This window comes from Buceros rhinoceros, unplaced genomic scaffold (genome assembly GCF_000710305.1).
Source record: "Buceros rhinoceros silvestris isolate BGI_N320 unplaced genomic scaffold, ASM71030v1 scaffold10115, whole genome shotgun sequence".
Taxonomy (NCBI): domain Eukaryota; kingdom Metazoa; phylum Chordata; class Aves; order Bucerotiformes; family Bucerotidae; genus Buceros; species Buceros rhinoceros.
Window position 1 is genome coordinate 63775 of NW_010414573.1, and position 27883 is coordinate 91657.

General features: G+C 37.9%; 1 protein-coding gene across 1 annotated transcript in view; it reads right to left on the minus strand.

The window, feature by feature from the left end:
- The window catches only part of ITGA8 (integrin, alpha 8), a gene marked incomplete at its 5' end in the record, with an annotated part of 112583 nt that overhangs the window by 56308 nt on the left and 28392 nt on the right, over window positions 1-27883 (minus strand). The window contains 9 exons of the mRNA XM_010137137.1: window positions 650-797; window positions 1754-1821; window positions 2274-2411; window positions 3497-3651; window positions 4145-4200; window positions 11225-11332; window positions 13237-13282; window positions 24427-24618; window positions 26797-27002. Coding sequence (XP_010135439.1) covers window positions 650-797; window positions 1754-1821; window positions 2274-2411; window positions 3497-3651; window positions 4145-4200; window positions 11225-11332; window positions 13237-13282; window positions 24427-24618; window positions 26797-27002 — 1117 coding nt within the window. The remainder of the gene's footprint in view (window positions 1-649; window positions 798-1753; window positions 1822-2273; window positions 2412-3496; window positions 3652-4144; window positions 4201-11224; window positions 11333-13236; window positions 13283-24426; window positions 24619-26796; window positions 27003-27883) is intronic.

Below are 27883 nucleotides of genomic sequence, written 5' to 3' on the forward strand. Positions count from 1 at the left end.
AGGACTTCAGTCAGCATTAGTGCTTCTGTGAACACTGCCACATTTTACATTGTAACTGCTTCTATGGCCTATCCATAAGATAAAATAATTGATTACAAAGGAAATCAACTTTGTCAAGTTTATACTCTAGTTAATGTTCAATTATTCAGATATCAGAGACTGGGATACCCTTAGTAATGGTTAACCGCCGGTGTGCTGGGAGCATGAGCCAGCAGTGTTCAAGCATATGGTGTTCAGCCGGGCTCGCTCTGACTGAGAGTTGGTACCACAGGATCCAAAGTTCGAAGCACTAAAGGGATTCTGCACTATCAATCCCTGCTACTGGTAGGGTTTACTGGTTCAATATCTGAATGATGTTAATACCTAGTCCTAGGAGGTATGTGACATTATTTATGAGGTATTGTAACTAAGTTAACAGTGAGTTGCTGGACCTGAGCTGTCTCTGAACAGAATGATCCTGTCCTTTCCATCTTCTGGTGACATGGCTAATTTTTAGCCTGGAATGCATGAGCAAGAGTAGCTGAGAGTTGACAGAATCTCTCTTTTAAAAGGCATTTCTCTACTTGTTGCTTTCAGCTGATTTAGTCTGTGCAGGTTAACCTTTATTATTGCTAGCATTATTATCGCTAGCATTCCAATTTTCATTTACCTTGTTGTTGCGTTCAATCCCTGTGTAATCTGCTTCAGGTGGAATCTTTATATGCAGCTCAGCTTCATAAGCTCCTTCTCCATCATTCCTTGCATTTATTATGAGCATGACGCAGTTTTCTTCTCCAATTATTAGCTGATCTTTATCTCTATATAAAACATACTACTTGTGAGGAGCTAAAACATGCACAACTACAATTTAGTTACAAATAAAACAGAAGAACATTTTGCTCTCATGGAATCTGTTCTGGAAAATATTCTGTGAACACAGAATAAAGTATTTTCCATAAAAAATGACCCCCTTTGAGAAGTATGCCAGCACCTGGATAGGAAAGAGGTAAAGAGAAAACACCACTATGGACAATCAAAGGAAAGTTACTGAGCCTGACTACTTCCTAACCAGAAAGAAGTTATCTGGTGGAGGAATTACTTGCCACAGGGGTCCCATCAGGATTGTTTTATGGAGGGCACAAAGGTGGTGGTGTTCTAGTTTGCCCCTCATGCCCATTGTAAAAGGAACAATGACAGAAGATCTCCTAAGAGCTGTACTGCACTGAACCCTTTCCTTTCACAGCTATGTACTGATTTTGATGGCACAGAGTCAGATAACAGAGGTTCCTCACTTGTCCTGTTTGACATATTTCTCCCTCCATAGGAGGAATTGTTGTCCTGTTCTGAAATTCTTTTATTCTGAAATTCATTTACTTCACTGTATACTGAGTTCAGGAGAATAGTGTCCCAATTTCAAAGTCACAGGCACGCTGAAATAAACAAATTTAAAGTCTCCCTTGAACATTTTGTATTATCTCTTGGCATTCAGAGAACTAGAATCACTCCTAACAAACACGTGCAAACTGTATTTTCTATCGTAACACTCCATTAAACATCAGGAACGCATCTGACAAAGATACAATTTTAAGTATATATTTCTCCATTTATTGATGTTCTAGAAGAAAAGGGTGTACAAATTAAAACATGGAAATCAGGTAAGAACGAGTAGTAATAGCAAAAACCAAAACTGCGTTCCACATATTTCATTCTGTTAAAGCAGTTAGAAGTGTCTGGATTTTGTTATATACAGTATAATTTATCTTATTTAACTTACGGCATAGCAGAAAGCTGCAAGTCAGGAATGCACAAGTTGTCCTCCCCACAGTCAACCAGAATGTAAGCCTGTTGCAAAACAAAAAAATTATACTACAGTTAGTACATGCTTCAACAACTTGATTAAATATCTCTAACCTAAATGTCTTAACCATCACTAGCACTGCCCTAGTGAATTAATGTGTTTTTCCTTTTGACAAGTTCCTTTCCACATGAGTAGCTGGAGACTATTTAGACTATCAACTACATCCTTAGCAGAATATCATCTTTCAGGCCCTTTTCCACACTAACTTGGCTTACATATTCTAGAATGCAATCAAAACTATGAACACGACAAAGTTCTGGATATGCTTTAAAGGCCTGCCTGGTTCTGTATTTATATTCAATTTACATTTTGAATTAATTAAATTCTTGTTGTGTAATTTCTGGACACGATACTCTGTTTTAAGGAGATGACACACAAAGTATTTGTAAATGCTTTCATATTTATATACAGAAAATGTGGCATGCAAAATTCATACCTGTTCTGTTACTGAGCTTTTCTGGTAATAGTTCAATATTGGCTTTACAGTCAAGCTATCTTCAAAATTGGATTCATCCAAACTATAATTCAAGTTTATATTGATGGGAGATAATTTATCTCTAAATTCTGTTTCATCCTGCAAGAGACAATCACATAATAAACTCCAATGGTTTAATATAATTATTTCAGATTACTATTGTATGGCAATGTATTCAGACTAGAAGGTAAAGATACTCTTTCTGTTCTTTGACAATTGCTGGCCAAATTCCGAGTGTAAGTAACGCCATTAGGAAAGCAAAGTGACTCACCAGTAACTGGAATGCCTAGAACACATTGTCGCCACAGCCCCACATTTGGAAGAAGCTGGCTGAGCTGAGCAGACTTAGAACCTTTTCAAAGCATTAACCTAAAATGAAGCTGTTTAAAAGACAGACAGAACCAACTCAGCCACTTCCTTTCAGAATGGAGGTAGGGCATCTGTGGATTTGTGGAGGTAATGCTGTTGGTTCGTTCCATAATCAAGAATTTATGTGATTTAGCAATGATAAAACTCCACCATTTTTAGTGCCTAGATACCTCCTTACATACTACTTCAGACTTCTCCATTTCACTTTCCACTGCATTTCTAAGACCAGCCTTGGAATTCCTTCGATTTCATTAGGTAATTCCAGCTGCAAGTGAGTAGCTAATGACCCTTTCTCCTTCACAAATTCAGTTCCACAGTTTTAAATTTTTCTAAAAACATTTGAAAATCTCTTTAAAAGCATGAATTTTAGGCAGATATTGCTGGTGACACTTCTTTAAAATATCTGTTGAAACTGAATGGCATGACATTTAACATGTTTAGTAGATTATCCCACTGTGAATACTACAGGGAGAGCAATCTTTCATTTTTCTGTCAGGGAATGCAGTATTTAATCAGCATTTTCAGAAGAGCATGAAATGGATGTATTTGTACACAGAGCAACAGAATGCTCTTCAAAGGAAGTTTCTCTTTTATACTTACATTAACAAAAGATGAGCCAAAGATTTACACTGGAAATTTTGCACAGGTAGAAGAATGTTCGGGACACCCAAATGAGTCCTTTCTTATCTTGCATTTCTGTAACTTTGGGATCTAAGAACAATGGAAATTTTTCTTCCTTTTCCAGTGGCTCCTTTTCTTTAAGTCTCTAACCGCACTAATGATGGTGACAGTCCAAAATATTTCAAACAACTTACTCTGAGATAAACAAGGAAGTCCTGGCAATGGAGCTGTTTCTGTCTTTTTATCACAATGGAAAAGCAATGATGTGACTGATGGTAGTCAAAGAAGAGGGTCCTCTTAACAGCTCCTTTCTGTTTCAATGAATCCAACTGCAATTCACCTTTCAGCACTAAAGGATGTAAGTAGATAAAATATTTATTTATTTAAGAAGGAAAGAAAAAATAGTAAACAATTCACTATGTATTATAGTTAATTACTCTAACAAAGTCTGCCATGAAAAACTAATCCATACTTTAAGTGCCTGTCTGTTTAGCAGAACACCAGTTTTTCTTCCGAAGTATGGAATACATGTAATTTAAGCTTTCTAATTTCATCTATGGATCATATACGCAAAGGACTTCCACCTCTTCAATTTTTCTTTTTTTCCCAAAACAGAACATTCTCCAATAGGGTACATTCTTGGTTTTATTCGGAAAATGGCTTAAACTGAATTAAAAAATCCTTCAAGTGAATAATACAAGCTTTGTGTTTTATATAAGTATTTTTAAAAAAATCTATTTTCTTGCCTTAGGAGGATCTCACTCCTATTGTATTTCAAGGTGTAATAAAAAAATACACGTGAAATTGAATAGTAAATTATAGGAATATAAAACATTTCTTACCTATCTCATCTGAAATACTTTGACCTTCAAAGTCTGCGCAGACTCTTACAGTAAAGCTACATATAAAAAAAGTAGAAGTAATTGTTAGCAGAAAGAAAGGTGACCTGGGAATCAGCAGTTCCCAAGACATACCTTTTAAGTTTTCTTTTTCTTTCCTTAGAGAGATGTTAATTGAGGTATGCGTTTAGCTACCTATGACATACTCTAAGTTAGCAAGTCTCCTAAGCTCCACTAAAAATCAAACAAGGCAGGGTCCAAATATCTTCCTGGTAAAGGTATAGAGACGAGAATCTGTTCCCATTAATTCTTGAGTCGGCCTACAGAGATCACCTTCTAATACTGCTGGTAATGTTGGGTTCCTTATGTCTAGCTTCAGCAAACCACCTTCGAGGCTGTCTGCAGAAGTCTCTTCTGGTTCACTATGGTCAGGTAAGAAAAATCCTTGAGCATGTAGTCAACACTCAAGGTATTTTCTAGCAAATCAAAACACACAGGATGCCAATGGGTTCCACTGGCATTACTGTAAGACTTTCAAGAGGCTGTAATTAATTCCAAACATACTAACTGAATTGTTCAATTTTTGTGGGGCAAGACTAACCAGAATGTATTGTATTTGATTTGCTGATTTTGCAGAACTTGGCAGGTACATGACCTAAATCAAAGCACAGAGAAATTCACATTCATTATTTAGTATGCTAATGCAATACATTCTACACAATGCAACACATTATAAGTTAACAGGTTTTTATTTGCCTGTTCCTAGTGTATAGCAAGCTTTTTTGAGCCTAGCAATATTCACATCACAATTATAAATGTATTATACAAACACCACCTCAGCCATAATTAGTTATTTCTCACAATAAACCTGTATTTCCATTTCTTTTTAAGACAGGCAATAAGATTTGCAGTTACTCAACATGAGAAGCCTTTTACAGTTCTATTGGCTGACACCTAACAAGACTTACAATAAAAATTAATTTACAAAGCCTAAAAACTGTAAATGTTTATAGAAAAGTTTCACTTTGTAAAGAATCTATGCAAGTTACATACATATTTAACTCAATCACGTTTTAAAAAAGCTTTTATAAATCCTCTGGATGGCTAGGGAAGAGTTGTAATGATGCTTGTTGATGCTGTTAGCATCCACACGAGTATGGTCATGAGGGCGTACTTCCCTCACGAGCAACAAAAGAAGAAATCTGTCACTGGAAAGATGCTCTTGATTTTTGCTGTCACACTCCACAAGGACTTCGTTCTCCACACTGTTATTCCCAAAGAAGTCCCATTTAATTTAACAAAATTGCTCAGCTGAAAGATTTGAGGCTTCCTAGAACTTGCAAGTGTCCCTGGCTACCAATCATTCAAAAGAATATTTTCAAGGCTTCAGAAAATGTTTTGGTTTGTATATTGCAGACTCAGCTAAACACGGATTGTAGGTCAGCACTGGAAGATGTGAAATCAGCTTGGGTTACATAAAAACATATTTGAATTAACCATTGCTCTTAATCTCCTCACTACTGTTATATGATATACTAACTTCTTCATGCAGTGGATTGAAAAACAAGTAACATAACCTTTAAAATAACCTATAATCACATTCTAATAGCATGTTTGCTTCCTCTGACAAATGTAATGAAACTGCCACATCTGGGATTCACGTCACTCTTATGACCCTATTAAATAAACACTTTCCTCTTGGGAAAAAAAAATTGTCTTATGCCATTAAACTCTGCCTAACTGTGGACTTCAAATGACATTAAGGTCCATGGAGAAACTGCAGATTCAGTTATATTCCTACTTCTTTACAATTATGAGTTAACACACGAAGAACCAATTATTTCCTATTGCAAAAGGACAAGAACAACAAAAGTGAGAAAATCTTGTGAAGTTGCATAAATACAATTTAGACATCAGGCTCCACAGGCCAGTCTTGCATATCATAGCATAAGACTGTATTTTCTCAAATGTGAACTCATGAAATGCCACCATATATTAAACCTGGTGAACTCACTTTGGAGGTCACACATAATTTTTGCATTGTCATGTTTAAAAAAAAAGTTGAGTTAAAAATCTGGCTTGAAATGCTTTACTTTTTAAACAGCAGAATTTCAGTGTATGTTTAATTTACTGTAATGAAAATTTTCTGTAAAGAAAAATTAATCATACACATTTGATAACCAAAGTAATATTCTTAATTATTACTGTAAGAGCCAAGTTTTAACCCTTCCACTCCAGGCAAAGCATGTCAAAAAACAAAATGGCAGTGCAAAAAAGCAAAAATTTGGACTTTATTAGTCTCCCAGCCTCTGACTATGCAAGAGGCAAGACTATTGATTTAGCAGAATTCTGCCACACATTTATGATTTCAGAAAGAGTTCCGAGGACACTACAGATTTTGATCACAAACCCAGACAAATTTTGATATGCTTATCTCAAGAAGATGCTGTGGAGATGTTGGGGGATGCTTTAGCTGTGAGAAAAAGAAAAGCAGAGGAAAAGACAGACCACAAAAGAGGACAGGATTCTAAAGGATTTATGAGCTTTAATATCTGATTCCTAGGCACAGTAAGAAATACAAGAGCTGAGCTTTCGAGCTTGCTTGGAGGAGCATTCAACCAAACAAGACAATTAACAATCAAAGGAAGAAAACTTGAGCAAATAAGAAACAACTGCTGAACAGTCCATCATCCTAAAGCATATGTACTTTTATGTGCTATCAATCTTGTCTCTCTGAAGAGATGACCACATCGCACTTATTCTACAGTGTCTGCCATCACGATAATCTTATGGTTTGAATAGTATTTGACTGTAGCTACAAAATAGAGGGAAAGCCTTAAAACTCAACACACTGCCTTCTCCTGGTAATCTTGGGGCAATAAAGCAGTTTGTTTGGAATAATTTTGTGTTCTTCAGGTAGACAGAAACATTTTTAATATTATTAGAACAAGAAGTCAAACCAAATTACCTATATTGTTCAAAATGGTTAATCCTTAGAAAATCAAAAAAGTCCATTACCCCCAAGTAATGTTTTCTCAACTGCAGTTTGAACCAGAAAGAATTAATTTTGTTCTGGCTATTCTAGTAGGTGAAAAACATAGGAAACTTACTTTTGGAAGTGAAAAGCAAGGCATTACCAGATCCTACCAGTCATCATTAATCATCATTAACCATTTCTTTAGTACACAAGGTTGTACATGGAGAGGAAGAATGGATAACAACCTAGCAGAAAGGCACATTAAGTTTTCATGCTACAGAATTCCATCCTGTGTGAGGCTGGTAGCCAACCTGCAAGGTCACAAACCTCTACAGAAGAATAGCAGAAGCTATTATTGTCTGCTGATGAAATTGCTCTTTCTTTGCAGAACAACAGGTAAAAGCAAGTAAATATAGTTCTATTATGGTGCTCTAATACTTGGCCTGCTTCTAGATTTTGTTATGCCAGAAGTCTAACCTTGTGACCCACAATGACCAACATGGAGCTTTAATGCTGAAGGCTTTTCAAGGCTAGGCTGCATCACGTGGCCATGCTGTGGTAACACAAGAGCTGCTAGGTAACTCAGATGACTGCCTTTTGGATGTCTCTAGGGCTACAAAAACTAATAGCATCAAATTTCCCAACTGTATTCCTGGCACAGCAGAGGTTTGCTACACAGCAATGCGCTTCCTGGGTAGCAACTGTCACCACATGCCTACTTTCCTCCCATTAGCACCTGAGGTGTGAGGTATATGCATCTTCTGACTCTGGGTCATATGACTTGGTCATGTGACTCACGGAGCCAGGCTGGCCAACAGTCTATGGCAAATCTCACACAAATTCATCACAACAACATACAAAGGCTCTCAGGTCCATATCCATGCTGCACCAATTGCACCCAGTTTGAAATTAAGTCAATGGGAAAATAGCAGTAGAAAGCAGCAAAAGTAGAAAGGCAGTCCAAAAATTATGCAGTTAGTAAGGGTTTAAAAATTATTATTCTTTTATTTTATATTTTTGTTAGGAATTCTGTATTCAGCTTTTTTTGATGTATATGTAGAAATGTTCCATTTGCTGAATCTAGCTGACTCAAGATTATAAACGTTTTATTACTGTTTGAATAACAACACCAGATTTGGAGATAAAAGAATGACAAAATTTTTTTCAGATCATTTTTTGATAGTTGGAACTTGAGGATCAGAAATTTTAAGCAGTTTGCATTTTGGCTTACAGAAGGTGGAGTGCTGGGTTCCCTGAAGAAGCCTGCGAGGTACATGTCTGATTAGACATCCAAACCTGAAAAGCACTAACAAAATATATATATTCTGCAAATTGACTTTTTATCATGATTGGACACTTCTGTGCTAATTAATTTTCAGTAAGTTAGGCAGCTTCTCTGACTTCTTGCTCCTCTGCCACATGGAAGTGACAATATTTGCACGGCACCTTAAGCTGGTGAGAGGCAGAGTAAATAAGATTTGGAATTTAAGCATGAAGTAGCAACAAAGGAATTAGAGGACAATCGGATCTCAAACGATGATAAGAATACCGATGCAGAGAAGAATTAGACCTCTTCATAGGAGGAATCCAGTCTTGGACTTAATAAATCATATGATGTGGAAACAGCTTTTTGATTTATTTACTCCTTTTTACAGAAATTAACCTGCATTTTCTTCAGTAGCTTCAAAGCTGCAGAACTTACTCCAAATTTGTTAGTTTTGGGATCTCAGAAATAGCAATTTTTTAAACATAGCAAAGAAAGAATTACGTTTCTAGAAGTTCAGAACAATTCTCTTAGGACTGTGCATAAAAATTACTTTTTGTGCGTGTTTCCTCTGTGCTTCAGCTTTCCAATTTGTATAACAGTAAAAATAATATTTTCCTAATACTTGAAAATGTACAATAATCCACATTATTCATACACACACACTTCCTGCAACCTTTCTGGTAGGAGGTTTCCTTTTTGCATTGTCAGCCAGTAGACATTTTATACAAGTTGCACAGCTGGCTAAGAGATACAGAACCTACCCCAGGGGACTGAAGAATTCTTTGCCTGTTGGAGTTTCCCTACTAATTGTTTTCACATGTACAACACAAGCTTCTATCAACTAAGGAGAAAAATTACGGCATGGAAAATAGCAACTGCTCTTGAGTTGTTTTGTAATATGAACTAAATCTTCAGGGAAGAGTGTTTTAGAATAAAGCAGACAGAAATTAAATTATGCTTTCATATAAAACTGTTGTAGATATGAACCACACTGGCCTACTGTAACACAGAAATAAAAAGTAATAAAAACCCTGCATGTTAAAGTAGCATACTTTGCTTTTTTCCTCCCTTTTTTAAACAATATCTCATGGCAGGAATACTTTTACAACAGAGATGCATGTATTTATTTCCCTTGCAAAAAAACCCACCTTTGTTTTTCAGTACGCTGTTGGTTTTGAAATATTTTTCATTACGGCATAAAGCATTCTTAAAGTCTTAAAAAATGAAGTTCTGAAAAAACATAATTTGGAGCAATGAACATACTTCAGCCCGACGTTGGCATTTTACATTCTCTATTACATCAAATATTAAAACAAAAGGTGCCCGAATAAAAAAATCAGGATGTAACTTGATCTGGATCCTACTCCAGAAAGGCCAAAGCTTCTTAAAATTCTGGGACTGCACAGTTCTACCAGCTGCCTCCTACATTGCTCTGTTGATGGGTAATTTTTCTACACAGGTGTAGAAATGAGGAACATTATAACAAATATCAGACATCCCATAAAGTGTAAAAGAATAGAGCAGAAGCGAAAATCTCTTGACAGCCCCATCCCAGATGCATTGAAAGCCCATATATTTAGTGGTTTAAGTGTATCAGAGTTGAATTCCTTTATGACTTAAAAGTACTGCTTCTGGTCATGATTATTTTTTAAGGTTCTTATTTATCAATCTCTTCTAAAAACTGTTTCGCTGACTCTTATGTTTAAGATGATTTTTAGAACTCACGTCCTATAAAGAATGTCTCCAGCATGGGCAATACCTCTGTTTAAAAGCAGTGTAAAATTTCTGCAGTCACCTTACCTTCTGAAGCCCTCCTTGATATTCTTGTCATCCTGCCCACATCCTGGCAGTCTTTCTGCTCCTAATGTGTTTAAATGAATTTATATGGCTAGTTTTTACGTCTTAGAAATCTGTTCCTAACAGTCTTTCTGGCAGGGCTTACTGGTATTTTATATTCAACTTGCACATATTTATGCTCTGTTTTGTTTTTACTTTTCTCATTTGTTATGATTTCCACTTTCAAACAGCATCTTATGTATCTGTAATCGCCTCTTTTATCAACTGTTCCTGTGGTCCTTTCTAAGTGACTTTTTCTCTAGTGCAGTAAACGAGTCTTTATGTGACATTATGTGCTATCAGATAGCCTCCAACTGCCCTGCCTGCACTTTGTAACAACTGATTTTAAATTGTTTTAATTAGCTTCAAGTTTTTGAATATACTTTTTATTTTCAAAGTTAAACGTTACTGTGGTGGAGGGTTTATCTTTTAAAGATATGTGCAACATTGTCCTGTACAACACACTTTAAAAAGCTTTCCTCTGACCAGTGACAGCCAGAAACAACATCCTGTGAACTGCTCTCAGGACGGCCAGCCAGATACCTTCTCTCTTCCACAAAGGACTGAGATCTCTCTTTCTCTAACAGAAAATGGTGGGCCCTCCAGCTCTTTGCATCGCTTCCACTGTTTTCTCAACAAAGATGTATGTTTTGACAGATAATATTTCTGTGATTTGTGTCTTAGCTATTTTATGTTTCTTTCATGCAAACACTGCATATGAATTTATAGCTTGATCCTAGGAGACACTGAGCATCCTCCTATAAAGAAGGAGAATCAGCACATCAAAGGACTCAACTTTTAGCTACTTCATTTTGAGAATCCGAAAAGTACTGGACAGTATCAAAATGAACTCTGTTCCCATATAGAGGTTTTTTGTTGCACTCATAGCATGTTTGAACATTTTTTTTGAACTTTGAACAAGTTCAACAAAAAGCCGCAAGAAAAGTCAGGAATAGGAATTTATTTGACAAAGAGGATATTTTTTATCTAATCATAAACTTACCAGGCCATCAAAAGCTGAGAGTCAGGGAGCTGACAAGTTTTATTGTCTGGATTCACAATCATGGGGTTCAGAATGAGCTGAGCATTCACTGTGACAACAGGTCTGGCTCTGAGGGACAGAAATACGGTTCACTGCACACAGAAGGAGCACATTAGTACCTAAGTTGCAGCAGAGAAAACACTTAACTGAGATGGCCACAAAGAAGCTAGAAATGGAGAGTTATCTGGGAGAAAACACTTTTATGCTGCTCCTACCCCAAAGAACTGTTTTTACCTCCTACTACGACATTTTGAAAGTTTTTCACAAAAAACCAACAGGTTAACAGCATCACTGTAACAGTGTCCTATAGTTAAGCGATAGGTGTGTCTGGGGACTAAGGCACATCAGACACATTTCATCACACAGTGTTTTCACAAATGGACAGAGTCTGCCTTTGGGATTTACAGCAGTCCTTTGGCCATTATTTTACAGCATTGGATTTGTTTTATACTGTCTCTATTAACAGTGACGTAGACTTGCTATCCCTAAGATTCTTAAATAAATAAAGATAATTTGGTTAAAGTAGAAGTTGATCTAGAATATTTTAAGCCAATAATAAACTCTGTCTGGCATGTCTTCAGACAATTGACTTCAGAAACCAGGAATAATCATTAAAAAATTCTGCTGAGTATGTGAATATATAATTGTGGTCATGGGAACCATTCCTCTGAATAATAATCTGTTATTAAGTAATGAGATAATCTATAACTGAAAGCAATTCAGAAGACAAATGAAAACAAGAAAAGGTCTAAATTCTGTTTAAGACAGCAGTGCTATTTTACAGGAACTTCTATAATTCTGGCAAAACCAGGTTATTACAGAATTACTTTCCTCGCATTTTAAGCCACAGCTGAGCTGATGATTACTTCTCTATATTACTTCAGCGAGACATTAAAAAATAAAATTACTTTATTCATTTTTATGCAATATGGAAAACCTTTTTTCTAGTAAATTTCAGTTAATAAAATTCTGTTTCTCCAATATGACAAGCTGCGTATTTGATACACTCTGGCCAGGACACAGCCTCCTGCTATCCACTTTCTTAAATTCAACAGAACGTGGTTTTTATTGCTATCTAAAATCACACTGGTTCTAATTCTCCAATGTTTCGCATCCTGTGCAGTCATTTGTGCCACTGCAAGGTGATGCACTGCAAAGTATCTGCATGGTTCCTTCATAGGGCAGTAGGAAAATCAGGTGTACTCACTGCACCTATGGTGGTAGCTAACATGAGCTAACATTCCTGTTTTAACAAAATTCTTATGCTTTGACAAACATTCATCTGGGAAGCAGAACATGTCTTCTCTTGGTCAGGTACTGTTGGGAATACACACAACAAGAAGACAGACAGGAATCGAGAAATACGTCTACACTGTTGCAGCAACAGAAGGTGATTATTTAAATGCAAAAAGCTATCAGGATGGCTGGACTACGAGCAGCAGCACATTTTTTTTATGTATTCGGTAGTTTTAATTTATACCTCTAAATAAAAAGGGCATTTAGCGAAAATCCATAGTCAGGAACAACTTTGTGATTTGCAAAACAGGATCTTGTACATTTGTTCTAAACTGATTATAAAAGCAGCAGTCTTTATTTTCAAAAAACAGTTCATGCCTTAATGCACATAACCTCCAAAGAATCAGCCACTTCAAAATTTTTGACTAGCACCATTCTGCCAGGGAAAAAAAAAAATTTTCAATGTTATGCTTTTTAAATTTCTTATTTAAAATTCAGTGAGGAGTCAAGCGTTCTGGAAGAAATTTCTTGAGCTAAAACCAAGCATGGAGTTTTTCATTGAAAATGTCAAGTTTTGAGCAAGGCAAAAAGCATTTTTCTCACAAGATGATTAATTTATCATCTGTAAGATCTTTTACACATTGCATCAGGTAAACACAGGAATGTGAAATTTGTTTATTTGCACATCTCCCACCAAGGCTATAAAATAAAAAAAATCCACTGTATTTACCACGTACCTGTAAACAACTGCTTTCCCAGCTCCAAATGCGCCTACAATTAAATCTGGAAAAACAAAACAGTTTCAGAGGAACTACACAGAAGGCCCTCATGCATTTTTTCCAGCCTACATTAGATTATTAAAAATGTAGTAGCATAAAACAAAAGTAATAATTCCTAAGTAATTTTTTCAAAAGTGTACCTGAAAGAAAACATTTCACATTGTCAGAGATGGCTTCACAAATGCCTTCATTGTATGCAGTAACTACCAGTCTACTTAACACGAGGTCACCCAGGCCACAATCTCTCTTATCTCCAACTTGTATTAAAGGGGGAGAAGGATGCCATTAACCCCAATACATTTTATTCCAAACCATTTATTGCCCATTACACAAAGAGATGCAAACAACTTTGTTGTCACTCTCATACAGGTCATCTCTAAAATTTATGGTGTTCCTTCCTGACAATCCTTCCCATGCTGTGTTTAAGTAATTTGTTCATTCATTTAAGCATTACATCTCTGTGTACATAAATACATTGCACAGGTCAAAGGACGGCTGATTCCATAGTTTTCAATGTTTTCAGCATTGTAGCAACATGTGCTAAGGTTAACTAATGGTAGCTATCCACCTAAAGCCATCTTTTTCCACATCAGCCACCATTTGGAACAGACCGAAAACGGAGTCAAAACCACAAGCACTACACCAGGCCTTGGGCACATCTTTATTACTGGACACCAGCCTGGATTGAAAATCTACAGGCCCTAATATTCCTGTTTTTTGCCTGGAGACCCCACACAGGGCTCTCTGGAAAGACCCAAGCTTGCTGCACCACTCAGGCCTGCTGGAGATAAAGCTGGAGACAAGCAATGAGGAAAAAGGATCAACTTTGCTGCTGCCTCTAGCTGAAGCACAGGCAGTGAAGAAAAGGAAAGAGCTTTGTTTCATTAACAACCCCCCTGGTGTCCATCTGGGCACCCCTTTCACTCCACACAATTTGATTTACACGCATCCAGTTCAGGAGACTGAGTCTTACAACAGACCTTGCAGTGCCACAGATTTGCAACCTCAATGGATCTAAATGAGTTAATTAAACTAGTACTCAGCATCATAAACAAACCCTTCCTTGTTGTTTCCACAGTTTGAACCCCGGTTCAATTAAGAAGTCCTGAAGTCATCAAGCGTGATGCAAATCAAGGCTTTGATGCTAATTACCTCTGTGGGTTTGGGCCAGGTCTGGCAGCATGTTTTCAAGCACTCTGCCTTTCAGATGGTCAGAAATTCACAAGTTTAAACCTGGGCAACAGTGTGTCCTACAAAGAATTCCATTGCATAATGTTCTAATGGGAGCAGACATGGACAGTTTATGGGTCTGATCCTCTTTTTGTACAACATTTACAGTTTTCTACTTTTTGTCTCAGAGAAATGTGCTTCAGGAACACTTTAAATACCAGAAGAAAATGCTGTTGTCCCCATCTCCTTTTTGGGACATTTAAGAGGCCTTTTCATTAGAAGCTGCAGGGTTTGGTTTTTGTTTGTTTGGTTGGTTTTGTGTTTGTTTTCTTTTTAAAGGAAAAAGAAACATGTTATGAACAGAAAGTGAAAAACAAGAAGGAAGGAGGTTCCATTCTGTTGCTCTCTAAGGATTCTGCAACAGACTTACCTTAGGATATGTACTGTTTCATACTAGACTTGGTAACTTAAAAGGTTTCAGTACAGGGCTATGTTATTGCACAGATAAAACAGGTAGATATCCAAGACTTATCCAGATCCTGGTCTTGCGATGATTTCATAATCTGATCTTCCGTTAAAAAATAAAGCACTCCAACCCTTCAAGGGCACAAGGAAAAACTTAAACACACCACTTGAGTAAGCTTAGTAAAATGTACCCTGTTTGAATCTGAAGGTAAAAAGAATGAGTCTGTCAGATACAGTTAGGCTTACCAGCATGAGTGAACTCTGCATTTCAGCATCTACAGCTGCCAGTGCGGACTAGGTCCCACTATCTTGGTAGCCCCACTTTAATGTTAAAGGGGATTTCGTACATCTGCTTGATAGTTAAATCCTCGTTTCTTTGGGACAGAGCCCAGCTTATTTGAAGACAGCGAGCAATGGGTCTAGTGGAGCAATGATAGTCAGCAGCCACCAAAAGACTGGTTTTCCATGAGGAGTCTTTCTGCACTGCCACCTCAGCCAGGTTTGGACACAGCAAAAAGATGAGGACATTCTATCATGGCACCATCACGAAGGCCCTATTTGAGCACACTCTAAGGTCAGACAGGAGTGTGCTCATCCTGCTCTTGTTGGAAGCTCTTGCTTTTTCCCTGACGCATCCTTTGTTCTCTGGTTTAAGCCATGCTTATTTGTGACCCAAGGAGCTTGAATGAGACTACTGAGTAGGAAAAGCGGACTTAAGAATGTATATGCAAAGAATAAAATGTACATATACCCACAGCAGTGACACCTGTAATCTAATGTAAGGACCAAGTCATCATATATTCAAGTGGAGTATTCACTGGAAGATCCATTAGGGGTTTTGATTTGCTTCTACTGGTTCTGTTACAGAACAGTAGTTTTGTTCGTTCTTTCATTGCCTTGTGTGGTGCAACTCCTATACCCATCATTGCAAGAAAAACATTTTGACATTGATACAAACCCATGACATTTGAATATATACCAAATCAGTGCACCTTTATAAGCAGAAGTTTTGAAGTTTTTGTGTTCTGCAGAAAAGTAATTAATAATTTCTATGAAAAAATGCATGAGATGTATAAATTATCTGAAGTTTGGCAACTTTCCTCTCATAAAAATAGAGTTAAGTTGTCTTTACTCATTGTTCTTTAATGCTACACACACAATGTCACTGATGCAAGGGTCACTAGCAGATAAATCAGGGTTTACCAGCAATTTGGAATTACACAGCAAAAAAACCCAGCTTAACTACTTATAATCCTTCCAAAGAGAGCCTGAAGGAAAGTGTATGAAAACTTTTGTTCTCTTGCATTTCTGAGGGTTTTTTTTTCAAGGCCAGATTAAAATGTGTATAAAGAACAGAGAAATAGAGAATAGTATCATAATCACAAAATCTCCTTCACTCCTTCTTTTCTCATGTTTTCAGGAGGATGAGGGACCTCATAGATTTAAGTAAATGACCACTTTGCCTGTTTCATCTCATTGAGAAGATCCTTTATCAGCTGCTACCCTTCAGAGAAGCATAGATCTGTTGCTGGTGGCAGCAGCTGCGTGCTTCTGGCTCATTGCTGTTGTAGAATAAATGAACTGTGGGGTCACAACCACAATGCAAAAACTAAGAAAACAAGGACAGCGTGACTCTGAAGGTATTTTCAACTTGCATTTCCACACAGCTTGAGGGTTGTATGCACTAAAATCCCAGTTCGTGGAGTTCACTGTGCTTAATTCTGAAACAAGTGTCTTTGGCATGTACTGAACTGAATCAAGGAGCACTGTGATAAATTAAACAATCCTAATGCTTATTTCAAATTTTACTTTGCTCTGAAGAGAAGGCTTTCAAGATGTCTGGCTTTCTGAGATAAAATTATCATTAAAAGTTAAGGAAAGAGTATTCACACATGGCAATGAGAGGCACACTGGATTTTGTAAGCTGGTTTGTTTACCTGCACCTTCTCCCATACGGCTGTGCCAGACCTGAAACACTATGTGATAAAGGGCAGAAACTTGCCAAGATTCTGCTAAGCCTTCAGCCAACCAGAAGAATCAGAAAGATCAACGAAGTCCTACCTCCAGTCTCAACAAGATATACTCATTTATAAACTTGAACAAATTCTCTGACCCCCTGGTATTTTTAAAGGACATCTTCATCCCCTGCGAGAGATGCAGCCCCTGGGAGACTGAGCGGGGAGGAGTATGCATCTTGCTCAGTACCCCATACTTGGTTAGTCTGTCTAGCCATCACAGGAGAAATTGCCACAGCATGGTATCTCACCTCGCTTCATGAGGGACAGCAGCCAACATCACCAGCCAATGAAGGACTATATAATCGGCACATTTAACTTGTAAGAAACCCAAAAATGGAACAATAGATAGCTGTGTCACCCCCCCCCCCACTACAACTCTACCAGGATACAGGCAGGAAAGGGTTGACTTTATGGACTCAGAATCATTTGCTGACAGCTTTCAATATTCCTTTGTGTAGTCTGTCAGTTTAATGGCATAGTATAAATAGGAACTGGAAAACAATGAGAATCCTATCTTAACACAGGTGCTAGTGGAAATTTCAAAAAAGAGAGTGAGAAAATTGCATAACTGGAAACTCTGTTAAAAAAATCTTTGTGAGCTTTTTTGGTTTTTACTTCCCTCAGAGGATCAGGTGCCAAAAAAGCCCATGAGCAGATTTCTATTTGTTTCTGAGGACATCAGAGAGCACTACACTCCCAAATCTCAGTAGGAAAAATCCAGAATAAAATTTCCTTTAAATGGCCATTCCTTCAGGACTGATCATAATAAACGACAAAGGATTTTCCACTTCAGCCAACTTCACTCAATTTTAGTTAAATCCTGCGAACAATCACCACCCACAACAAAGTCACCTTCTTCCAATCCAACCATTCTCAACTGTCTTGATCCTTCTCTGCTTTTCAAACACTGTAGTAGCAGCTCTGTTAAGGATAACAACAACGGCTAATTCATTTCCACGCTTCCCTTTTGTCTGAATGAGTGCCTTTCGTAACAATGTTATTATTCACTTCATTATACTATAAACAAACCCAAAAGAGGACAGTTAATGTTCTACCACTTCAGTAAATCCCTTCATACTAGGATTAATTGCTTTATTCTTACATTCCGTTGGGCACAATATTGTGAATTCATTAAATATCTCAAAGAATTTTAGAAAAGCATATCTGTAAATTAAACAGATGATGATTTGCCATAAAATTAACATATTTGTAGGATATTCTTGGCTTGTCATTACATTTTTGATTGATTAGTCATGTGAAAACATAACTAGCTGGTAGAAACACTTTAGATTTCCGCATTTGCTGGCAGAATCCATGCCCTTGTTCTGGCTCCCATGCTCAGCAGTCCTCTCTTATCAGACCAGATGCAGCTTCTCATTGATTTCTTTGTCATCCACAAATCTCCTGGACCAACTTCATAATTTAATCATCACTAGATTACTATCTGTGATATTGTTGGCACAATGCCTATTGTTCTCAAAAAAAATTATGAATGCTGAAGAACCCTTGCCTCTCAGGAAGAAACTTGAGGGTTTTCTCCCTCCTGTTTAAGTATTTATCACATTGAGCTGTTAAATATTCCTATTTTAATAATATTAGACTGGATTACTGAAGTTCTGAAGAAATTTTGTCTGACTGTCACACTTGTTTTGTTCTTAAAATGTTTCTAGTATTTTGTTTATATTAACTACATGCTGTTCTTATTATAATCATTGAGTCAAAAATATCAAGGCATGATGATGCCTTTACACATTTCCCTGTGCTGACTAAAAAGAATAACCAAAACATCAGGCCAACAGCTGTGTTTGTATGAAAGCAGGACACCTTGAACATGGAGCTTCAGTGGCACCCACTCCAGGACGACGCTATGTTAATAAGGAAGACTTACACAAGCACCTAAACAGGCAAGGAGCAGAAACAACAGTGCATAATTTATTTAAGCAATTACCTAATCAACAGTATTTGAATAATGAATTCATCTAGAGCACTGCTCTGGATCCTCCCACACTGTTAAAAGAAACTTTAAATCATCCTGGTTCACAAACACATTTGAAGAAACCACAGTCTGCTGGAGGATATGCCACAAGAAGAAAACAAGCTTAATGAGTTGAGTAAGTTATTCATTATAAACTATTTGCTCAGCTATAATCAGACATCAAGTGACTGAACATACGCTGAAATGTGAGGGTGGAAACCTTACATCCTCCAAAAGCCAGCTGGAAGTGCGGCACCATCACCTAGATAATCACAGCCTCAAAGCACTCAGTGGGGACTAGCTTTGAATGAATGCCCAGAAGCCAAAAGAAACAAATTTCTTTCCCATTGAACAGATTTTATGCATTTCTTTTGTTCCTATGAAAACTGAACTATGCTGATAGAAAACTGAACTATGCTCATAAAATTATAAATAAAATAAACTATAATTCAAAATACATGCCTAAGCTGAAGCTCCATTTCCCTTTCCAGGCCTTGATGACAGAAATAAAGCTCAGAATGGAGCAAAGGGATGCTAAAAGCCCCAGATTTACTGGTCAGTAGAGTGGAAGCTGTGTTGAAAGTTATCATTATGTTGCTCAGATACTCCAGTGTAGGAGACAGCCAGGAATGTTGTGCTGAGGCAGGGATTTCAGAGTATCTTGGCCAAACCTTTAGAGCTGCTATTATGGCCACATAAACTGTGTTACGAACCTCACCAGTACAGCCTCAGACACAGTGCAATGCTGCTTCACGATGTCCTAACCTTGGCACTGAAAAGTGTAGCACAGAATCTTGCACACAGTTCTTTCCAACTGTCACTGTATTTGCACGTAAACTGATGAAAAAACCCAATCTTCTCCCATTTTTGTCTCTCTGTTCACTGCTCTCTGCCTTTATTTCTTTAATTCCCTTTATTTTTTTTTACATGACTGTCAATCCAGAGTAATGGCATCAGGCCAATATTTACTATAGCAGCATAAGGGAGGTCAGATCCTTTCTTTTGGATACAACCCTAGAACACGAGTTGTCAGAAAACTGTGAAATTGATTGTCAGCTGAAAGATGTTACAATTATGTCATTGCTAGTAAATCAGTGCCAGAGAATGTACCTGTGTGCTGTACCTGCACTGTCTGTGGTGGTATCATTAGCATGGCCCTAAAGCAGTCAGCCCATGCCAATTATTAGTCTCCACAAGACACTGTGCAACAACCCTGTTTTGGCAACAAAGGGAGTTTGAGCCTATGTACAAGGACTGTTCAGTGACAGTTCAGAACCAAAGAACAGCATATTTATAGCATAGATGTAAGGATAAATTGAGGTTAAGAGGATTAATTGCACTCTTTGAATACTGAGTACCATTTGTATACTGGAGGTATTGTATACTGAATATCTCAGGTAAGTACAGACAAAGCTTGTCAGTGTCATGCTTGGAAGACTGGGAAAGCTGTACATTGTGTGTCTCCCAAACAGCCACATCAAAAAGCATAGAGCTGGCTTGGTACATTTAGTCTGACTGACATGCTTCCTGACATCTGCCTTCCTCTCACTGCTTCCCTCTCACCAGTCTTATGCAACTATAAAGTATGGTCAGGTTCTGCCTACTCTTACTTGGCTACGGAGAAAGAAGCACCCATCCATTCATTACCACCATCACCACTGTTTGGCACTGCAATTCTGCTAGGTGAGGAACAGCGTCCTGGGGCTGAAGGTGATCACCACCACCACAGAAAGAGGGCATTTTAGCAGTGACACAGCTGCTGGAAAGAGTTTTCTGTCTCTGCTGCTTCCCAGGGATAAAAGTTTCCCACTACTTCTAAGCCTCCAAAACAGAGACTACCATATTATCACCCCTGTCTGTGTTGATAAAAGATTAACTCTAGGCACATAAGATCTGGAGTGTCTGCAAGTATGACACAATTTACAGAACTCCTTCCCTGGAAAGCTATGGAGATGTAAACTAAAGGTTGTGCTTAGTAACAAAAATTAAACCTTCCATGTTGAAAGGTTAGAAAAATTCCTGTATTTTCACAATGTTCAGAGTAGAGGTCTATTACTGTTACAGTGGTAGCACCTATGCAGGTGAAGACAGATGATGATTACACTGGCAAGACTGCTAATGAGAAGGAAAGCAGCCCTGTCTGTATGCTGATCCTACCTGAGAAAGGTTTTAGGAGTGATGTTGACTAGGTGGCCATTCAGCTGTCTGTATCCTGTGCTTTCTGCAGTCAGTGGCTACACAAATATTAAGTCAGGGTATAATCTTGAGCACTGTGTGGGTAGTGTTAAGATTTTTATATTGTCAGCCCAGACTCTGGTCTGATTTTTGTGTGTGCAAGTTAGCACTCTCGCAGACAGTGGCCAGGCATAGCCTGGGCCAAGGACCTCTCCCAAAAGGCAGTTTGGATATGGACATCTTGTTTCAGTGGGCAGAGGGGTTTCATCTGGTGATGGTAAGTTGTGCTTTACCATGCAGCCTCAAGGCCAGACCACAGTTCCTGGCTCATTTCGTTTTGTTTCACAAACATAATCAGCCTGAACTGAACTCTCAACCAAGAGAGGATTTATCCTTTGTCCAAGAGGAGAAAAATTTGACTGTGATTCACCCTCACTTTTTAGGAACTGTATTCCCCAATTTGTAACTTAGTCTCTAAGATCACTGATTCCTGGGCTTAATACAGTGAGCCCAGGACAAAGCTCAGTGTTCTGTGATAAGAAGCCACACAAGCAAATGGTCTCTTCTGGCCTCCAGGTCTGTGATCTGCTTCAAGGACCTTAATACATGGTCTGATTTAAAGAAGAAGGTCTGAAATTCTAGGAGCTCTGAAAATGCTACACAGTGCATTAAAAATGAAACTTAATGAAACTAGTAACTGCCGTCTCTCAGCCTCTCATTTCCTAGCAGCGATATGTCTGCCTCATGATTAATGTCAGGCACAAGGGCTTGAGTAAATTGTACAAGCACAGCTACAGTTACTATGAGTTCTCACAAACTGGTGTCAGTTCTGAACTTCTTGCAAGCATAATCCCGTTTGGAGCTTACTTGTCTTCAAACAACTCTTGAACTCCAGCCACGGAAGAGCTAATTGCTTAGAGAATCAACTCAGACAGTGGCAATACATGTTTATACCTGCAGCCAGACATCACAGCTGGCTCTCATTTCCCAGTCTATGGGAACAGAACTTCTCAGAGTGATGAGTCAGCATAATACAGTTTTATTAATTTTTCCTTTTTATGAAGTAGTTAATTTTATAATGTACAGCTTAAATGAAAATCTTTGAGATTTTTCTCTTCTCTTTCACAATCCTCTTTGAATCAAAATCATAACCAGTAGTTTGGGAAGCACTGAGTTAAAGGCTAATTTCCTGGACCTTCTATAGCCAGCAAATCTTCTGCCTCTCAGCTGACATTTAAAATAAAACTTACTTCCTGTTTCTTCCAAGCTCAGTCCCTCATTTCCTCTTTGTACATGGGCTACCCTTCAGCACTTCCACCAGGAGGAGAAGAAGAAAAGCTTTTTGACACAAGAAGAATTACTTCTTTGCCTAGTGAGTTTGCCCTCGAACAGCACTTCCCCATATTATTTCCTTTTTTGTTTTCCTTTTTCACTTAGGAAGGCATTCTATTTTTATGTTAACACTGTGCCATGGTTGTGCTATTTTTACAGCTCTGTTTTGGTGCTTCAAGTCTCTGTGAATTAAGCGAGAGAAGGTTGACTGACAGTAAGGACTACTTCTGTTGTTTTCTGACAGGATCTCACTGGTATTCTGGACTGCTCATCCGGACATTCAGCTGAGGGATGAAGGGAAAAACTAATTACAGTAAAATACAAGAGGGTTGTTTTTTTCCAAAGTAATTCATGTATAAACCCAAGCCATCTAACACATAGTGAATCGATATCACAATATGAAAATCTGTAAGTAGGATGTATAGTGGAGCCAGCAATGTAAAGCAGAGTAACTCCAAGAAATCTCACAACAGACTACAGCAGTTCCTCAGTACGCTTTTAGAAAGATCAAGATCCATCACCCAAACTTCTCACAAATTAGCTTAAAAGCTGCTCCACATAAAGTATGCTAATACTAGCTAGATTTTCCTTTCTTCCCCTCAAGAACTGAAAATCTCTCCCTTCCCTCTCTCTATCATTTTAATCTTAGAAATGTCAGGAATGCAATATCCTGTTTTCTTTGGTTTTGCTGGGGGGCCTTGTGGGTGCAGGAAATGTTTACATGCTGAAACTTAAATAGAGAGCTCCATTGTCCAAAAGAACCTCATTAGTAAGGGACAGTGAAAAACTATTAATAGCAACATCAACTATATGCAAACAAAAAGTCAGAAGAGTATTTAAAAGTCTTTTCTTTTCTCAAATGCTAACGGTACTCTCCCTTCGGTCTTGTGATAAACTCACTTTATTATTCTGCAGTCAGATATCTGATTGTAAATCTGTAATCTCTATCTTACACAGCACTTCCCAGAAGCTCTCTTCTGCTTTTGAAAAAGAAAAAAGGTTTTTACAATCCATGACAAAAAGGTAAAAGAGATCCCAGTTTTGTCTCTTTGAAAAATCACAGTTTGCGCTGAAACAACGCAACTTTTAAGAATGCTAGCCTGGAAATAACCCAGGCTAACTAAAGTGATTTCATAGTAAGTTAGGGAAGTAAAGACTATTAGCATTTTACTGTGGATGAACCTTTCACAACAATAAAAAATGGTGTTTTACTGCACACCCTTGCTAAGGCTTCTGCATTGTGATGAAAAGAAATAGAATAGATTTACTTCTAAAGGAAAGAGGGAGAGTAAATACAAATGTATTTAAAATAGCTCCAACACTCAAGACTACTTACAACGTTATGAACACACCTCTTAAAAAAATACATGACTCTCCAGCTAAACTCAACTGGTGTTACAAACTTGATAAATTTGTATGCATGACAGGAAAACTACTAAAGAAGAAACAAAGGTAACCTAAAAAAGAAGAGACCATATAGCAGAATGAAAACATAAAAGGGATGGAAAAGCCCAAACAAAATATGTGCCTTTAAGCAATGTCTTTGTATTCTCTCTGCTTTTTTGTAATGTGATCAAAGCCATTAATAGCTCAGTGTCTCTTCAGACAGCAAAACACAACTTAGCAACACAAACAAGTCAATTCCTTCTTCTACAACACAGCATGATTTTAATTAAGGAAGAATGCCAGGATGAAGGAGACCTTACAAGTTCAATAAGCTGAGAGCATTCATTTTTTGGAAGTGGGGGAAAGGGTTAAGCTTTTTATTGCAAACTTCACATGTTTTATGTTAATGTAACTATTTAAGCCTTTCTTGCCTTTCTGATCGTGTCTTTCGACAGGAAAAGGGGTATTTGTTTTGTTTGATTTTAACTCTCGGGAAAGCAAGCTAGAACTATCCAAAAATGTCTATTCTTTATTTTGACCTTTGCCTTCCAAAAGGAACAGTTTAGGCATGATGCATTTTCCAGAGAATGGAAATATGAAATTCCCTTTCTGATGGAAAAATCTTACCTGGGTAATCATTCTTGTCTACATCTGAGTCTCCTCTTAGAGTGAAGCCAAATGCTGAAGGCATGGACTGTGAGGCCCAGGCTCCACTGAGCACCTGGGAAGGGTTAGTATTTAACCCATTACTGTAGCCATTGTAAATTAACACCTTCCCTCTTCTGTCTTCTCCTGCGAATGGTGCACCAATAGCAACATCTGCAGTACAATAAAAGAAAGAGAATGAGCAGAATTAAAATAAATCAAAAACTAAGCCCAGGCAGGAAACAGACATAAATGACCTTTGCTACGTACATGCAAGAACTTCAATGTTCTGTCCTTCTGTTTGAATTCTGGGTTTAAGGCAAATACACAAAGGTGTTTGTGGTGTCTTTTCTGTGTCAAACTTCCATGACTTATAAAAACTTATAAAATCATCCTATGAAGGGATAATTGCATTATACTAAATAGCCAGTCCACACTGGATTCCTCTACCATATCTGCAGGGCATTTCATAACCTTTCATAAAGCAAGATCTAATGAATGCCAACTTCTACTGCCATATTTTTGAACAGACAGAAATTTTCCTTGATTTCCTCTAATACCTAATTAATAAGGAATAGCCACTAGATAAAATTACTCTTTGTTTTTCCAGATAAAATATTCAACATAGACAAAAAACCCACATCCCTCTCCAAAATCCAGTGCTGTAGTATGCAAAAGAGAACGATAAAATACAATGTTTTTATCTATATCAAGACAACATCTTATTGAGAAATAGGAATAGTACTGAGTCAGGATTTAACAGGAGACTTTGGGCATTATGCAATTAGGCAGAGCAATCCTTAAGAAAAGAGATGTCATATCCACAAAGCAGAACTCACAATGCTCTTCTCAATTCCTACACATGATGTGGAGAGAATCATGCATCTAGATTGAGATTCAACAGCCACACGAGCTGAGCTAGCCAACAGAAAACACTAGAGGAGGATACGTGTCTACAGCTTTCATTCTTAGGTTCTCATTTGGGAGCTGATGCCGGACTCCTTTAACAAACTTGACTTCAGCACCTGGAATTTGCACCTTCCCTCTAAAGCAGGAGTGGACCAAAGCTTTACGACTGGCATCTTCAGTTATGAAGCAGAAATCTTTGGCTCTAAATTCCTCTTACCCTTGTCTATACGGTAAGAGAGAAAAGCAGTAATGCTGCCTTCCTTCCCAGGACACTGGGGAGCAGGGGTACCAACCTTCCCTGCCCAGAATGCTGAGAGTATCTGCTATTACTCACAGGTATGAAACAGGAATTCTCCACCATGGGGTCCAGCTGGGCTGAACTCCATGGTGGGATTTAGAGACAACCCAGTGAGGGTATTCTCAGCAGTCACAGTCCAGTGGCTTCTTCCTACAGGGTGGTATTCAGATGCACACTTAACACCAATGCAATCCTATGGCTCCTGACATGACCCATCCCTTGCACAGGAGCCACACATTGGTGACATTGCTTTTTAATCTAGTAGCTAGAGCACTGTGAAAAACAGCCCTCAAGTTAAGAAGGAGCTAAGTCCCTTAATTTTTCCTTAGTGGACCAACTATCTTTAAGGCTATTGTGCAAAGTATCTCCTCCAGGGAAAACTCCTTGGGGTTTTAGATGCAGAGATGTCTGCTTTGCAGACTCCTAACATTCTGGACATAAGTAGTAAGGAAATGCATGAGGGGAAAAACAAAGTGCTATTGACCATGTCTACAAGGCTAACTCAAGGTGCTCAAGGCATCCAGGCTGTCTCAGATAATGAAGCAAGTTATTTTACTTGGACTGTTCTCTTACATTTAGGCTCCCAGTTAACCTACATGAGCATTTTGTTGTGTGTGTGTGCTACAAGCATTTAAAAAATGGTCCCATTATGCACCTGTTTCTTTCAGTTCCTAAGTATCATCAGTGGAAGTCCAATTCCAAAATAGTACATCTGTACTTGTCCGATTCTTTCACTGTGGGCAAAAAGCGCCATTTAATGAGCCTCATTCAATTCTCAAACTCATCCAAGCATTTGAGGAGAATCTGCTTTTAAACAAATGCAACATCTTAACTAAGTATTTAAATGTAATCATAGTCACCAAACCACAAAAACAACAGTTAATGTTTTTATTCAAATGAACATGGTGATACTTAGTAAAAAGTAGCACTGCAGTCTATATGACCGCCCTCCTATAGGTAGTTTTCATGGTTTGGCCCTCAATAACAATTTCACTAGGGTTAGTGTAAACTCTTGTGACTTTCAAAGACAGTTACACGCTAAAAAGCCTTTTTCAGCCACTGCACAGACGTTTCATACTCAGTGCCTAGTCATTTTTAATTCCACTGTTACAGAGATATATATTACTACATTACATATAAATTACCATTATATCCATCTTGATTGAGATCTCCAAGGTGTGTGATTGCAGTGCCAAATCTACCAAACACTTCAGTGCCTGTCAGAATTTGCGGATCTCGGAAGAAGAAAGCACTTTCTTGTAGGTATAGATAAACTTGCCCAACTTCTTTAGGCTTGCTCTCAAATTCTCGTTCCATAAAGAGAGGGGCGCCAACTAAGATATCATCTAAACTGGAATATTCAAACAAAAACCAATGTCACTGAGAGACTGAGTGTAATCAACACAGTTCATGCATTTATTAAACAGGAAGCTGATAATTATCATTGAGTCATAGACTAACCGAGGAAAGTAGGCATTTCTGGAGCTCTAATCCAAATATTTGGTCAAACCACGATCAACTAAGGAAAGCTGCCCAGGGCCGTGCCCACTGCAATTTTGAGTATCTCCATGCATGGAGACTCAACAGCCTCTCTGTGTAACTGCTTCCAGGGCTTGATCATCCTCAGAGCAAGAACATTTCTTCCCAGGTTTAACTGGGATTTCTTGCACTTCGGTTTATGCCCACAATAGACACTGAAAAGCTATACTTTGCAATTGATGATCCAGAAGTCAGGAATTTAATTAAGATGGGATCTATGTTAATAGAACAAATTCTGTAGATCTGTAACTGTTAACAGTGCTAGTGAGAGACAAACTCCAGTATAAAATCTAGCTTTTAAAAATTATACAGCAGTATATGAACAAGAGAACAAAAAACTGTCACTTCCCAGTACATTTTTGAAGTAATATACATGAAATATGGGTAGAGCATCAATTAATAGAAAATGACTCATAAGTAATTCAAATGAAAGCTGGGAGACAAAGCCACAGTTGGTTTTTTTTTTTCTGAAAAGACTTCTGTTGAATTAGGTACATGAGTAGTTGCCGTGCTCATGTAATTTGGTGCATTAAAGAGAAAGGATATAATAAAATCACAAAAATATGAGTTTTAGAGAGAAGAGTAAAATCAGGAAAAGAATCAGTAAAGGATCACAGACTAATCAAAGGATATTTTGCATGATGTTGTTCTAAGTGGGGGTGTTTCGAAACACGTCACCAACATTTATTCAGC